We start from the raw sequence: 14,880 nt of genomic DNA, 5'->3' as shown, positions 1-14,880 counted from the left end.
GACCACTAAAACGGTCACCATCAGATAAACAGTACCTAAATCTTTCATATTTGGGAGAGGAGAAAATTAAGCTCCCCTCTTGCTTCAGATCTGAAGACATCCACAGATAAGACAATTCAGCACTTTGAACCTGAAACAAATTCTATCAGCAGACTTTCACTGACTTATAATACACTGTGCAATACCCCTGACTAGAAATGCTCAGAGAACTCAAATGTTTCTTTCAGTGCTCTATCTATCCTGAGACAAAAGAGTCATTTTAATAAATAATTATTCATTAATGCGTCATTATGTTTTCATTCTTACGCTGTAAAAATATATTTGGCATCTCAACAAAGCAAGTCAACCTGACGTAATAACATTTTGAGTTCACTGAACTTCTAATAGTAAGACTACCAGAACAAAAATCTGTCTTATGTTTTGTGAACATCTTTTGTTTATGGTTGACCTACTTTGTTCATCTATTTTTTACAGTGTATTTTTGGGCCATACCTATGGTCCACTCATAATGTAAAGGACATCTGCCATTTTCAAATTATGTATATAAAGGAAAATAAAAAGGGAATTATAAGGTTCTGATCCAACATCAGCAGTGCAGTGTACACAACTATGAATTTCTACTAGCATTTGACTTTCATTGACTTATAATACACTGTGCAATACCTCTGATGAGAAACGTTCAAATAGCTCAAATGTTTCTCTCTGTTTTCTATCTATCCTCAGAACATACTGGGTCACTCTCAAAGACATGGGTCACACTTTTCTTAGATTTAAAAAGATTTTGGATGGAGAGACCCTACTAATGAAACTAGGCCTAAAAACCAGCCCCAAGTGCTAGATAGCGTGCACCTTCCTGTGAAAAACACCTCACGAAATATTAAGCATTTTAAGCTCAAGTAAATGCCTGTGCCCAGTCTTTTCTAAGGTTATGTGCAGAGGAGAAGTTTGTTGCTTGGCTACAGTGATTCATGCTTAAACAGCACATGACTAATTTGGAGCCCCACAACCGACAGCATTAAACAAGCAGTGCTAAGACCACAAAATTGTTGTACCCCGGTACAGTAGTTTTTGGACAAGGGGGGGCATAGGTGGAGGGCAGGGGCTAATGGCAATGAGGGATTTGTCAGTCATCCCAACATTTAATAATCCCTGGCTCTCCATTTTCTGCTGTTTGTTTATATTAACCTCTGGTTGAACCCACTTTAGAGGCTGCCTCTGTGCCAGAAAGTTCAGTGAACATTCACCATGGAAGCGGAGAGCATGTCATCTCGAATCTATTAGCCCACAGGGGAGTTTGCAGCAGCCCATGCGCTACACTCTCAGCACACACACGCTGCACACACACATATACACACACACAGTCATAACCTCACATACACACTAGGTGAGCTGCAAACCCTAACGTTTTCTTTACTGATGGCGCCTGTAACTGAGATTATTACATACAGTGGCCTGATTTTGACCTCAATCATTTCGCTCATGCTGAAATCTCATTAATAATCTCATCAAGCCGTGCACTACAGCCTCCTATTTTAACACTGCCTTCTGCACAGCTGTGTACTGACTTTTATTGAGCATCAGAACCTTACAACTAACATAATTTGATTTCTGTCTACCCCTTTTGTGTTATCAAGCAAATAATGACACAAACACTTTGAATAAATAAACTGCTCTCTAGGTCAAGCCCTTTGGTTCCAGTACAAGAGAAAATAGTCCAACATACTAAACAATTAATGACGCTTGAAGAAAGCATCCATCAATAATACATGTGCTTTCAAATAATCTTTACACACATATGACGAGCACTAGGCCAAAATTAACACCACACTAAATACATAAAAACAATTTAACAGTTAAAAAACTGTTTAAAAGCTTGTCATATGAGACTTATAAGAATGTCACATGCTGTATTATCTGCATATTATAGAAACACCTTCTTCCATATAGGACAGTGATCTATGTACATACTAGACAGTTTTAAGCTGTCTGGTCATATTTATACTGCTCTTTACATGTGTTCAGAAATGTATGCCATATATAATATGCCACACATAACTGAATATAATTACAATGATAAAAAATCATACATGGCATGTTTGACTCCATGCTTGAGTAACTACAAAAGACAAACAGATCATACTAAACGCACAGCACCATTGTAGGTCTGTGTGTTCACCATTGGGTGGTGATAAAGAGCAATTTCAAAAGGAGGTTAAAGGAATTAGAATTAGATTAGGTCTCAAAGTATGCTTCTGTCTGACTGTTCTGAGAATGCCATGAGCTTAACAAATCTGGACAGTCTGATGTATCAGATGTAATGGCAGAAGTCATGACAGCTGGGATTTGTTTGTTTGGGACAACGCTTTCATTGGCTAACGTCTTTTGCTATCAAAGCAGTGTGGACTGATGACATGATTGATTTGAAGATTTCCATCATTTTTCCAAAATTTCTGCACAAGGTCATTCAGAGAAGTTTGACATAAATGTGCTACTCTAGAGAAACTGAGAGTAAGAAATATTCACAGTGCTAGTGCGATAAGCATTTGGTTTAAAACATATTCTTAAAATATAGCAAAGCACTGTAAGACAAAACAGCATCCAAAAAGATTTATTGCTTTTTTATTACCAACATTCCATATAAAAACTCAAAAGGCTCATTTATTAAATTCTCTTCTGGCATTTCATGTCATTTTCTTTTGTATTATCATTACATTTCAGTACACTATGTCGTCAATTCAGGTGAGGATTGCAGGGACAAAGAATGGATGTCCTGACTCCATGTTTGCTGCCACAGACTTCATGTGTTTAATTAGTTTACCTTGGATTGTAGCAGTGCTGATTATAATTGACATGCCTGTAGGTCTGAAAGGTGTGAAATGATGCATTATAAAGAAACTTGGTGATAGGAGCCAGGGGTCGAAATATCTACAACACAAACCCATTAGGTTAACTGAGTTTTTTATTGTTTTATCTCTGAATGTTGATACTAGTAAAATGCTGATAATAGTAAAATAGCAGTAAATCTGAAACAAGGCTTTTGGCTGCTGTTTTGTTTTACATATTCAGTTAACATTTTATTTTTGGATAATATATAAAATGACTCCTACCACCATCGTTGTAAAGTTATGAAGCACCAAATTCTTCTTCAGATTGATGGGATATGTGTTGTATATGATTCTATATAGAGCCTTTTTGAAAATGTTTCTTACACCAAAAAGGGTTCTTCTGTTGTTACAGGCCTGAAATCCTAATGGTAGAAGCAGAACCCCTTTGGTGTGGTGTGACTATAATTTAATAGTGAATATGGTAAGGGCCCTTTGGGTGTTATTCGCCAAAAGAACTATATATTCTTCTTCTTCTTTCGGCTGCTCCCTTTAGGGGTCGGCACAGCGGATCATCTGCCTCCATCTTGCCCTATCCACTGCCTCCTCTACTTTTACACCAACCATCTCCATATCCACCTTCACTACATCCATAAACCTTCTACCGTCTACCTCTTCTCCTTCTGCCCGGCAGCTATATCTCCAACATTCTTTGACCAATATATCCACTATTCCTCCTCAACACATGTCCAAACCATCTCAACATGCCCTCTCTGGCTTTATCTCCAAACGGCTCCACCTTCACTGTCCCTCTGATCTGCTCATTTCTAATCTTGTCCATCCTTGTCACTCCCAACGAAAATCTCAGCATATTCATCTCCGCCAAAAGAACTATATATTAAGACATGAAATAAAGAAACCTTCAAACTGACCTAAGATTTTTATACACGGCACATACAGATGGCGAAAACGAGTCGTCAGCCGTTTTATTTACAAAAACAGTCGAATCCACGCTGCGCAGCGTGTCCACGTGGAGTGAAGCAACATTTGATTGGCTGTAAGCCAGAGGTCGTCCAATCACAGGCCTGGTCATGCGAGCTCGCTGCTCTGTGATTGGAGCGTCTCAGCAGATCACGCTTGATGGTAAATACTCCATTACCTGCGCACGTGCTTGTGACGAACCCTGGGCGAAACTGTTTTGTCCAATCACCGAACTCCTACACCTAAAACCCCGCCTTTAAAACGCATTCCCGAAGAAGTCGCGCTTAAGTTTTTTTTTTCTTTTATTTGGGTGGGGTGAACGAGTACTGTGAATCTGGTGAACGTTTCACAGGGGAACGTAGTTACTTCAGCATGAAAATGTTCGCTATTTGTAACACTCAAGCTCTTGAGTGTTACTTACATACCCTCCCGAAAGAAAGCAAGCACTGAACACCTGATAGCTCGCTAGAACTGATGAGCGGATTCCTGCAGAGTTTTGCGAAGGCCGTTTCGGTGAGTGTGGTCAAGGAACTTGCTTTAAGTGATGACTTTAACTTTGTGAGGCGATGAGAAGGGAATATGAACATTCGTAGGCGTGGAAAGCCGTGGGTTTGGTTAAGCTTTGACTTCTGCACTCGCTTTGGAAGAAGTTTCTAGTTCGTGAGCGCATGGCTTTTACGAACCGGTTCATTCAAGTGAATCGGTCGAACCGATTCACTGACTCGAACTTTTTATTTATTTTATTTATAGCATCTACAGAAAGTTTACGTCCGAGTTACAGGCTGAATACGTCTTATACGACACTAGTAATGTAACGATCTCTCACAAGTAAAACCAAATTCTAATATAATGAGAGGTTGGACTTGACTCGTCGAATCGCATGATCGGTTCATTGTTCGTTAAACTGAGTTGAACTTCCTGTCAGTTTTTCTTCTGAGACAAGTTGGAAATCTTCACTGAGCAGTATTCCAAAGGACTTGACCCAAAGGCAGGACTATACAGCAGGAGGAGATCTCAGAGACTTTCTTATTGGACAGTTTTAAGTACTTATTTTTCACGTGAAGTTATGCCGTTAACTTAAATAATGATTTATGAAATAGCCCCGCCACACACACTCACACACAAGGAGGCTGTTTAGCTAGCATGTGTCGTATTGTTAGAGGAAAACTCTTCGAAGACAAATTACAGTCTTTCCTCTTTTAATAGCTCTCTTTTTTATCAACAGTGAACCCAGAGATGGCTGACAAAGTGAAAATGTTGGGCTTACTTTTTGACAACGACCAAGGGAGCGGGTACAGCCCCGGGGAGGTCGTGTCGGGGCATGTTTTGATCGACCTTTCAACGCCTACCATAATCAGAGCCATCCGACTGTTAGCTACAGGATGTTGTCGAGTTGGCTGGATTGAGGGATCACGAAGTCAGCCTGCATGTGCTCTTAACATCGTCCCATCCCCGTTTTTATCCCGTTGTTGTGAAGAAAGGGAATATCTCTGTCTGTCAAAAACGCTCCTAGAAGCAACAGGTAGGTCACATCAACTAGATCAGCTGGGATTGACCGGTAGAAATAGCAAAATAGTTATTTAGAGGAACTTTTTTTTTTCAAATATAGGTCTGATTTGGCTTCTCCTCTAACCAGGTAATGAAGGCCTCAGCCTTGAAGTAGGGCGCCATGAAATACCCTTTGAATTGGAACTGCCTCAAAGGTAATACCATTTGGATTTGGTGCACCAAGGCTTGATACTTGACCTCTTACTCTTACTGCTTCTCGGTGATGGGTTAATTGCTTCTCAGAAGAGCTACACACATTAGGCTCCTGATCTAGTTTGATGTAAAGGTCACATCTTATGAAAATGCTGTCCCCAAACATATGGCACTGTGTTGCAGACCCCTTGTTCCTTCGTTCACTGGAAAGCATGGCGGTGTTTGCTATTCGGTGAAGGCTGTTCTGCAGAGACCACTCCATCATGACCAACATGTTTGCAGAGAACTGCTTATCATCAGCCATGTTGATGTCAACTCTCCAGAACTGGTGGTGAGCATGCCAAAAAAACCCACTGACATGCCTCCTGACTTTTATTTAGTATTTTTTGCTGCACAGATTTGTGTGTGTGCTTCTTTTCAGCGGTTTTAATCAGTCAGTGCATAACTGAAAATTGCTTTTGCTACAGAACCATTTTAACTGATATACTGTGAAATAATCTTTGGGGTTATGGCCATATCAGGTCCACTGTATGGGAACGCACAGTCTTTCTACACATTCGTCCAGTTTTAGGGGGCAAAAATTAACAGTTGGCTTCTCAGTTGTGTCAGATAGCAAAATGTCTCGAGTTGATTCTCAGGCACTGTTACTGGACACACGAAATATCGGTGCCTGTTTAACTGACCATTATGAGACTGAAAAATCTGAATAAATTTCAGTGAAATTAACTGTATGGTACAATTGTCAGAAGCGAAAATGCACTGGTGAACTCAGTAATACTAACACTACAGTGGTGCCAGACTAAACAGTACTTTTAATAATTTAGAAAAACTGTCGAACAGATCGGGAACACTGTTCAGGCTTTGTTAAAGATTGAGTCTTTGCAAGCCGTGGTAAACCTTGAGAACGGAAAGCTCTGTTTGGTAAAATGTGCATAAAAAGCATAAAAATAGAGCCTTGAGACTTATTAACAGATAAGATGGAAGATTAATCGGAGGCGTGTTGTGGGGAAAAGCACTGGACAACAGTTTGACCAAAACTAGCTGGGTAAATACAGACTGCACTCATTCAAAAATCTGATTGTAAGCTTTTGTAAGAGACTGTGTGAATTAGATTATAACACCCTGAAGATTCATGTGAAAGTGCTTTATAGCCTCATTACATGTATTTTGATCAAACACTGCCGTTATGCTAAATCCATATTCCATGAATTATCATTCATTTATTACATCTATATGTACACATACACACACACTTAGTACTGTGCAGAAGCTTTAGGCACCTGAGAAAATATATTTTAACTGTATTTATGTAGACAGTTATTTATTTGCTAAGAAAAACAAATTATAATTAATACAAATAACACTTAGAAGTAGTGATTTGTACGCATGTTAATATGTTCATAGTACCGTTTTTTTCAACCTCAGTCTCATTGTAAAGCCCAGTATTATTGTAGTTATCATCCACTACTTGATTTGGCTATTCACTTCTTCATTAGATTATTACATTAAATTAAATGTGTGTATTTTTATGTAATGAAGAAATTTTAGATTTGTCTAGACTGATGAACAGAGCTTTCAAAGAGTAAAATGAGTGAGAAAGCTGTGGACCATCATGGCTGCGATGATCTACGGCGCCCAAATCACAGCCATGATGTTATTTCGTGATGGCACGCTCCTTCTCGTGTTCTATTGCTTAAACAGCAAGTGATTCCAAACTTTTGAAAATGTAGTGCATATATGTGCAAATATTTAGTAGCTTTCCTGTTATTCACTCTCGACTATTTTTATTCAGTGCCCTGTGGCAGAAAGTAATGAGAAGATGATTGGCTGCTGGATCTTTGCCTCAGGTCCCGTCTCCCTGAATGTCAATATTGAGCGAAAAGGATACAGCAAAGGTAAGAAAAATCAAGAAAACTACTGTTTTCTCCATTGTGTAGCATTCATCTTGTGACAGATTCTGTCCTTTTTCATTTCTGCTGAGCAATATTTGGACAGCTTGCCATCTAATTACGATGGTAGACTTCTGGTCATGCATTATTATATGGTGTGCTTAGTTAATGTTTAATGTAAGTTCAAGATTTGAGATGCCAAAGATCTGATTTCTCAGATGCACTGCAGTGTTAACCGTCAGAGTGTGCAGTGACAGCCATGTTAAAACATTATGATGATGTATGTGCTATTTTATACTGAGGACTGGGAGTTCAGTGAGGTAGTAGATTGCACAGCACCTGCCCATGACACTCATACACACCGTCCCCTTTACGTCACCTCTGGACTCACTTAACGTTTGCATCATGCTTGTCAAGAACTGTAGACTTACAGGGCTTTATTGCACAGTAAACTGACTCTGCGACCTGGAGTGATACTCTGATGTCTATTTGCATCAGTGGTGGCTAGAAGAGAAACTGGGAAAGCAGGGCTGCAAATATACAAGGTGTTCCCCTCAGCACCATAGTTTGATGAGTAGTTAATTTTAATGTAGAATTACAATGTTGTGTCTCTTTGCTAATTGTGGTGTTCAGACCCCTTAGTAACATTGCCAATGTTCATAGCCTGAATAGGAAGAACTAAACCTGGTGGACTTTTCTCCTCCAAAAAAAGCACAGTAGGTCTAAATACTTAACTGAGTACTAGAGTGTGCAGCCTTAATCTAAGTACTATTTGTGGGCTCATTTGCGCACTCTGATATCTATTTCATAGGCTATTATCACAAGAATAGTTACCAAGTGATTATTGTGTAGCCCTATGCTGAAGTACAAATTAGTGCTACTTATTTTGTAAGCGAGAAAATCATGATTTGATTATTCATAATTAAGCAGAGACAATTTCCCACTTTTTGCACCAAAGACTAGCAAGGAAAGCCTTTCATAGTACTTGTGCATGACTACAAACACAAAAACCTCTGAGTGAAATAGTTTCTGCTTTTATATCTATTTTAGGAGAGTCCATTCCAATCCATGCAGAAATCGAGAACTGCTCCTCTCGACTGGTCATGCCTAAAGCAGTTATTTACCAGATCCAGACCTACAAAGCCAGAGGAAAAACTATAAGATACAAGCATGTGGTTGCCAGTGTGAGAGGTAATCACATCCCGTCAGGCTGCGCTATCACATGGAATGGAAAAACACTGAAGATACCATCGGTCTCTCCGTCCATCCTTAATTCCGACATTCTGAGAGTGGAATACTCCCTAGCTGTGAGTACAAATTATATTTACTTCTTAGTAAAAGACTTTTAAAAAAAATGTGTTGCTGACTTTTTTAACATTCACTGACTTTCCATAACTCTTGTAACTTAAGAATGAATCAATTATTACCCTTGTGTTCAATGTAGTTACCAAATAATAAGATTTAGGATGTGGATGTTTAAGGGGTTACAATCTATTCAACTTTCAGCTCAGCTTGTCAGCCTTTTGGTTACTTCATGAACTGTAATTAATCAGGGGTCTTGCAGTTACATTCATAAGCAAGCAATGACTGACAAATGTCATTTTTGGACTAACTTAGGGGTGTTGGGGTAATTGATGCTAAAAGAAATATTACATTATTTAAGGTCAGTGTCATTAGTACGTAACAACAACAGCTTGTATTATTGTAGGTCCTTGGTCATAGTCCACAAACAATAAAGTGCATTTTTATTATGTGGATTTGATTAGTATTTAAACAATATTTTAGATAAAAATGTTGTCACAGCGAATTATACCATATCATTAAAAATAAGAGTGAAAAATGACATTTTGTTTCATATTGTTTCACAAATATTGTATTGTCAAACAAGGCCAGAGGTTTCCGTTCCTAGTCTAAATACAGTGTTATCAGAGTGTCTGTTGTTCTTTTTTCCAAGGTTATAGTTCAGATACCAGGTGCCAAGAAACTGAAGGTGGAGCTTCCTGTTGTGATTGGCACTACTTCCTACAGTGGCTTTGGCAGTCGCAGTCTTCACGTGATCAGTGGGTTCAGCGCAGGCTGGCTCCCCTTCACCCTCCCAGACACACCTGAAGGTAAGACTGGAGGCATGAAATAAATTAAAATGTACTTTGCGTCATTACTAGTTTACTATGCCACATTACACAAGCTTTAGTGCAGTGAGTTCACAGTGGAATGATGTTGTGCTAAGGTACTGTTGAGGCTTGCTGTCCGGAAACATCACTTTGATCTAAATTAAACTGAAACTTTATTTTCAATTTTTTGTTATTTGAAAATACAATCAAATAAAAAAGGCTAAAATACACTATATTGCCCAAAGTATTCGTCTGCCTTCACACGCATATTAACTTGAGTGACATCCCATCCATAGGGTTTAATATTATGTCAGCCCACCTTTTGCAGCTATAACAGCTTCAACTCTTCTGAGAAGGCTTTTCACAAGGTTTAGGAGTGTGTTTATGGGAATTTTTGACCATTCTTCCATAACTGCATTTGTGAGGTCAGACACTGATGTTGGACAAGAAGGCGTGGCTCACAGTCTCCGCTCTAATTCATCCTAGAGGTGTTCTTTTGGGTTGAGGTCAGGACTCTGAGCAGACCACACCAAACTTGCTCATCCATGTCTTTATAGTGCTTGCTTTGTGCACTGGTGCGCAGTCATGTTGGAACAGTAAGGGTCCATTCCAAAACTTTTCCCACAAAGTTGGGAGCATGAAATTGTCCAAAAATCTCTTGGTCTGCTTAAACTTTAAGAGGTCCTTTCACTGGAACTAAGGGGCCAAGCCCAATTCCTGAAAAACAACCCCACACCATAATCGCCCCTCCACCAAACTTTACACTGCACAATGCAGTCAGACAAGTATCGTTCTCCTGGCAACCACCAAACTCAGATTCATCCATCGGATTGCTAGACGGAGAAACGTGATTCATCACTCCAGAGAACATGTCTCCACTGCCAGTGGAGTCCAGTGGCAGTGCTTTACACCACTGCATTCAGCGCTTTGCCTTGCGTGGTGTAAAGTGATGTAAGGCTTGGATGCAGCTGCTAGGTTATGGAAACCCATTCCATGAAACTCCCTACGCTGTTCTTGAGCTAATCTGAAGGGCACATTAAATTTGGAGGTCTGTAGCGATTGACTGCAGAGAGTTGGCGCCCTCTGTGCACTATGTGCCTCAGCATCTACTGACCCCGCTCTCATTTTACGTGGCCTTCTACTTCATGGCTGAGTTTGTTATAATACCACTGTCAGTTGACTGTGGAATATTTATTAGCAAGGAAATTTCACAACTGGACATGCACGCGTGGCATCCCATCATGGTACCACTTTGGTTTAAACTGAGCTCCTGAGAGCGACCCATTCTTTCACAAATGTTTCTAGAAGCAGTCTGCATGCCTAGGTGCTTGGTTGTATACACCTGTGGCCATGGAAGTGATTAGAACACCTGAATTCAATAATTTGGATGAATAGTGTTGTCAGTGTAGTGTAGATTTAACCTACAATATATTTTCAATGTACAACAGCAGCATTGCTAACCACACTGTTATATTACAAGCCTACAATACTAGCATTGCAGAAGAAGCAAAACATTTGAGTACCACTTTACAAGGAGAGTGCTTTCACACCTGCCTTGTTTGGTGAAGACCTATTGAACTTTTTCTTTAGTTTGGTGACAAATGAACTGTGGTTTGGGAAAATCACGAGCCTTAGTTTGGTTCAATTTGCTGCAGATGGGAATGCGATTTTATGATGGTCCACTCCAATTAAGGGTAATTACCATCAGAGCATGCTTTTCTCTTTTTCTAGCAGTATGTCAGTGTTATACTGTCTGCATAATCGGCCTACTTTAAAGTCATTCCTTCAGCACAAGCTGCTGCTAATAATGGCAGACCAGCAAAAAAGTAAGGGTGTGAAGCAGTGCCTTTGATTTTAATTTTGATTAATATATTGCATCAGTGACGCGACACAATGTCATTAAAACCCCAAAATAGCCTCAATGCTTATTGTGTTCACAATGTAAATGAACTATAAAGAGGACTCAGTTTTCTTTCTGGTCCTTTTTAGCATCTGACTCTTGACTTTCACACCACTCATTGTGTGGGCAGTGCTTGTAAAGTGTGCAGCATTCTCTGTTGAAACTTTTGGGTGGCGAGAGGAATTACCAGACACGCATGCTGCTCTGTTATTGGCCATACTAAAGTGGTTATCATGAATATGAATACTGATGAAGCCGACTGGTATAATGCTGACTAAAGGAGAAGACAAAGAAGGTCACGATACAGTAACAGTATAACATAGTATAAGACTATAGTATAGTAGTATAACAATAGTCTAATAGTATATGACAGTATAAATGTGTGTGGGCTCACTATTTGGCATGTCCCTGTCATTTTTATTTGTGTTATAGCTGTTTATACATTTTAAGGTATTTGTGACCTAATTAAGGACCATTAAAATAGCCCCATTCGAAACCATAAACTCTTTATAAGTGTAGTGTTATTGTAAAGTCGTACCAACATTTGATATTTTAATTAGTGGCATGCAGAAAAGTCAAATCTACTTTACATTGCATGATTTCTTGACTGAAGAACATTTAGCAAGGATTTGCTTTTTAAGAAGTAAATGATGAATGTGTGCCAGAAGTGAAGGTAACTCACCTTCAAAAGCAATTCACACAGCTCCACTCTGCATAGTACATCAGGTTGGCCATATTAAAAGCACACTGCAGTGCTTTTCATTCACTAATGAAAACTAATTTGAGGTGTGAACTGCACTTTTTTCACTCTTGTGTTTGCTTTAAGATCTGTCACAGAATCTTCTCCACAGATTAATGTGAAACTGGTTTAAAATAACAGTTTAACTAGGTTTGTTTTGTCACTGCTCTTTAGCGCCTCCCAACTATGCAGATGTTGTGTCAGAAGAGGAATTTGACCAGCACCATCCAACCTTCTCACCTTCCCAGCAGTCAGATGAGCTGGAGAGGCAGCTGAGTAGCCAGGTCTTCGCTTACATTCAGCAATTCCATCTCCAACCACCTCCACTATACTCAGAGGTCAGTCTTTCATCCACTAGCTCTCATGTTCATGCATATTCATATAGAATTTCATTAGATATTCATGCCTGTTTTTCTGATTGCAGGTTGACCCAAACCCAGTGCAACAACAGTCAGTATTTTGTCTCTGAAGGCTGTAACTAACATGGATACGCGATATTCTACATATCTTTCTTTCCATTTGGAGGAGACCAAAGTAAAAACAGCCTGAGCCTCAGTTGCACAATAACAAATGATTGTGGTGCACAGCAGTTAGGATCCCTTCAGGTGTCATAAAGATGTGATGTTTTGAGCAAGCACTTGTTTAGATAGTGGAAACTAAGGCTACGTTTACACAGCAGGTAAATGTGGCCCAAATCCGATCTTTTTCCTCAAATGTGTCATCTGTGTGGCAGTCTGAACAGCAAAAAAATGCATTGAATCTGACATTTTCAATTCCGATTTGAGACGCTTTCATATATGGTACTGAATTCCGATCTGATCTGCGGCAATGTGACTCGGTCTGAACAGCCAGATCAGAATTCATGCGACCTTTACGTCAGTCCAACTCCACATTCGTTATTTTGGGCTGCTGAGACTCATAAACATTTAGGCTGATGTTTCTGTACCATAAAAATAGAGGAGACTAATCGCAACCACTCCATGTTTGAAGAGATGTTTTGAGTGAAAGAGACCAAGGCTGCAGCATCAAAGAATAGTTTAAAGAATCCAAGGACAGGAACCAAAGTAGTGGCCCTGGCCGGATAACTTGGAACACATTGGGGGTGATGAGCCCAACTGTCATCATGATTGTTTAAGTCTGAATGAGCCACATGAAGCGTTGTTATTTTGCGCATCCGGGTGTGTTTGGGAGCATGATCTGTTCAGACTGATGTCGCATTTAAAAGATAATGTGAACAGCTAAACAAAAAAAATGGATTTGGTGAGAAAATTAGATTTGGGCCACTTTTGCCTGCTGTGTATATGTAGCCTAAGATAATGTGAAAACCTAATCTAAAGTGCTGTTAGAGTTTAGGATTAGTAATTGTGTAAGTACTGTTCATGTGTTTCTAGCAGCTATAGCCAACTGTAGCAGCTGAGAAGATCACTGCAGACATACACATGTACAAACAAAAGTATAGGTTACTGTTTACATTTTGAATTGTTCCAGAGCACAGTGGCTCAATTTCCATCATTGTCAAAGAACAGTGGCACTTTCCATACTCTTCTTGTTTGTTTTTAGTTTGTTTTCTTTGTATACTTGTTGTGTTCAGTTGACAGTGTAAACTGTTCAACAGTGCTGCTCTTTAGATCATTTGTGTGGAAGCATAGAAGCACTAAATCATGAAGCACTTTACAGATGTAAATTGGCTTTTACTTGCTTTCACCAACTCACCCATTTTGCCATTCGCTTTTAGCTCGTCTTTTCCACAGTCCACTGTTAGCATTTTCTGATGATGTCTTTCAGCTGAAATGCCTTGTTGATGTTATCTCAGAAACTGGAAATATGAACTTAGAAGGTTGTTTTTTGGTCAAGCTGGTAACTATTATTGTCAATATGTACCACAATTCTCAGGTTTACTGGAATGTAGGGGTGGGAATCTTTAGGGACCTCACGATACGATTCGATTCAATTACGATTCAGAGGACTGCGATGTGATTATAAAACGATTATTGATGCATCAAGATGCATTTTTTCAATACAGGAATTCTATTACTGTCTGAGGACTTGGAAGTGATGTGGCAAGTGAACTAGAAGGCTTTCATTCACTGCTGTTGCTTGAAGCACATGAAACACTGCTGCCACCCATATGTGATCAAATGTGCTGTTAGGGTTACATAAGATCCGGTGGCGGTGGATGTCCATGCAGCACGTTACAGCTGTCCTGCCTGTTTTCTTTAGTGATTTAATAACGGTTTTGGTCTCTTGTAGAGGGAGGGGGATCGTTGTGTCAGTAAAATATTTTTGAGACTGGACGCTGAATCTCGGCTCCAAAGTGTGCAGCATAGCGCGAAAGCACTGGTTACGTGGACTTGTTCACATTTATAAGCAGCGTAATTGGTTCTGTGGTACGTTAAATCTGCAACGAGAGACTGCATCTCTCTTAAAAGTTGCAACGATGAAGTCGTTTCTCTTTCGAATTTTCCCATTCCACCTTAAATGGTTCCATTCAGTGCCTCAGTCAGAATTTAAGGTGGAAATGGGAAAATTCGAACTAGAAGTGACTTCAGCCTCGTAAATCAGTTAAACGTTGAGAGACATTTTACCAGAAGCTGTTTTGAGGAAATGTTTTCTGGCTGCACTTACCCACTTCCAGGTGCAACGTTCCGTAAACATTACGTTATAAATTAAATATTTTGAAAATCACGTCCGCATTGTGATGCATCTAAGAATAGAGTTTTTCCCGCACCCCTACTGG

At 39.6% G+C, this 14,880-nt stretch overlaps 1 protein-coding gene across 2 annotated transcripts; it reads left to right on the top strand.

The window, feature by feature from the left end:
* Window positions 1–4,121: 4,121 nt before the first annotated feature.
* LOC108431212 (arrestin domain-containing protein 4) lies at window positions 4,122–14,182 on the top strand. 2 transcript variants are annotated; one of them, XM_017704223.2, is made up of 9 exons: window positions 4,122–4,316; window positions 5,029–5,325; window positions 5,440–5,506; window positions 5,688–5,835; window positions 7,297–7,399; window positions 8,444–8,700; window positions 9,348–9,504; window positions 12,318–12,481; window positions 12,568–14,182. In XM_017704223.2, exons 2-9 carry the CDS (start codon window positions 5,040–5,042, stop codon window positions 12,610–12,612), a joined length of 1,227 nt encoding a protein of 408 aa, XP_017559712.1. In that variant the 5' UTR covers window positions 4,122–4,316; window positions 5,029–5,039; the 3' UTR covers window positions 12,613–14,182. The 2 variants fall into 2 exon arrangements, with proteins under 2 accessions (XP_017559712.1, XP_017559711.1); XM_017704222.2 differs by lacking the exon at window positions 4,122–4,316 and adding an exon at window positions 4,749–4,846.
* The last annotated feature ends 698 nt before the right edge of the window (window positions 14,183–14,880 follow it).

Source organism: Pygocentrus nattereri, chromosome 7 (assembly GCF_015220715.1).
Source record: "Pygocentrus nattereri isolate fPygNat1 chromosome 7, fPygNat1.pri, whole genome shotgun sequence".
Taxonomy (NCBI): Eukaryota; Metazoa; Chordata; class Actinopteri; order Characiformes; family Serrasalmidae; genus Pygocentrus; species Pygocentrus nattereri.
This window is presented reverse-complemented; position numbering and strand designations above follow the sequence as displayed.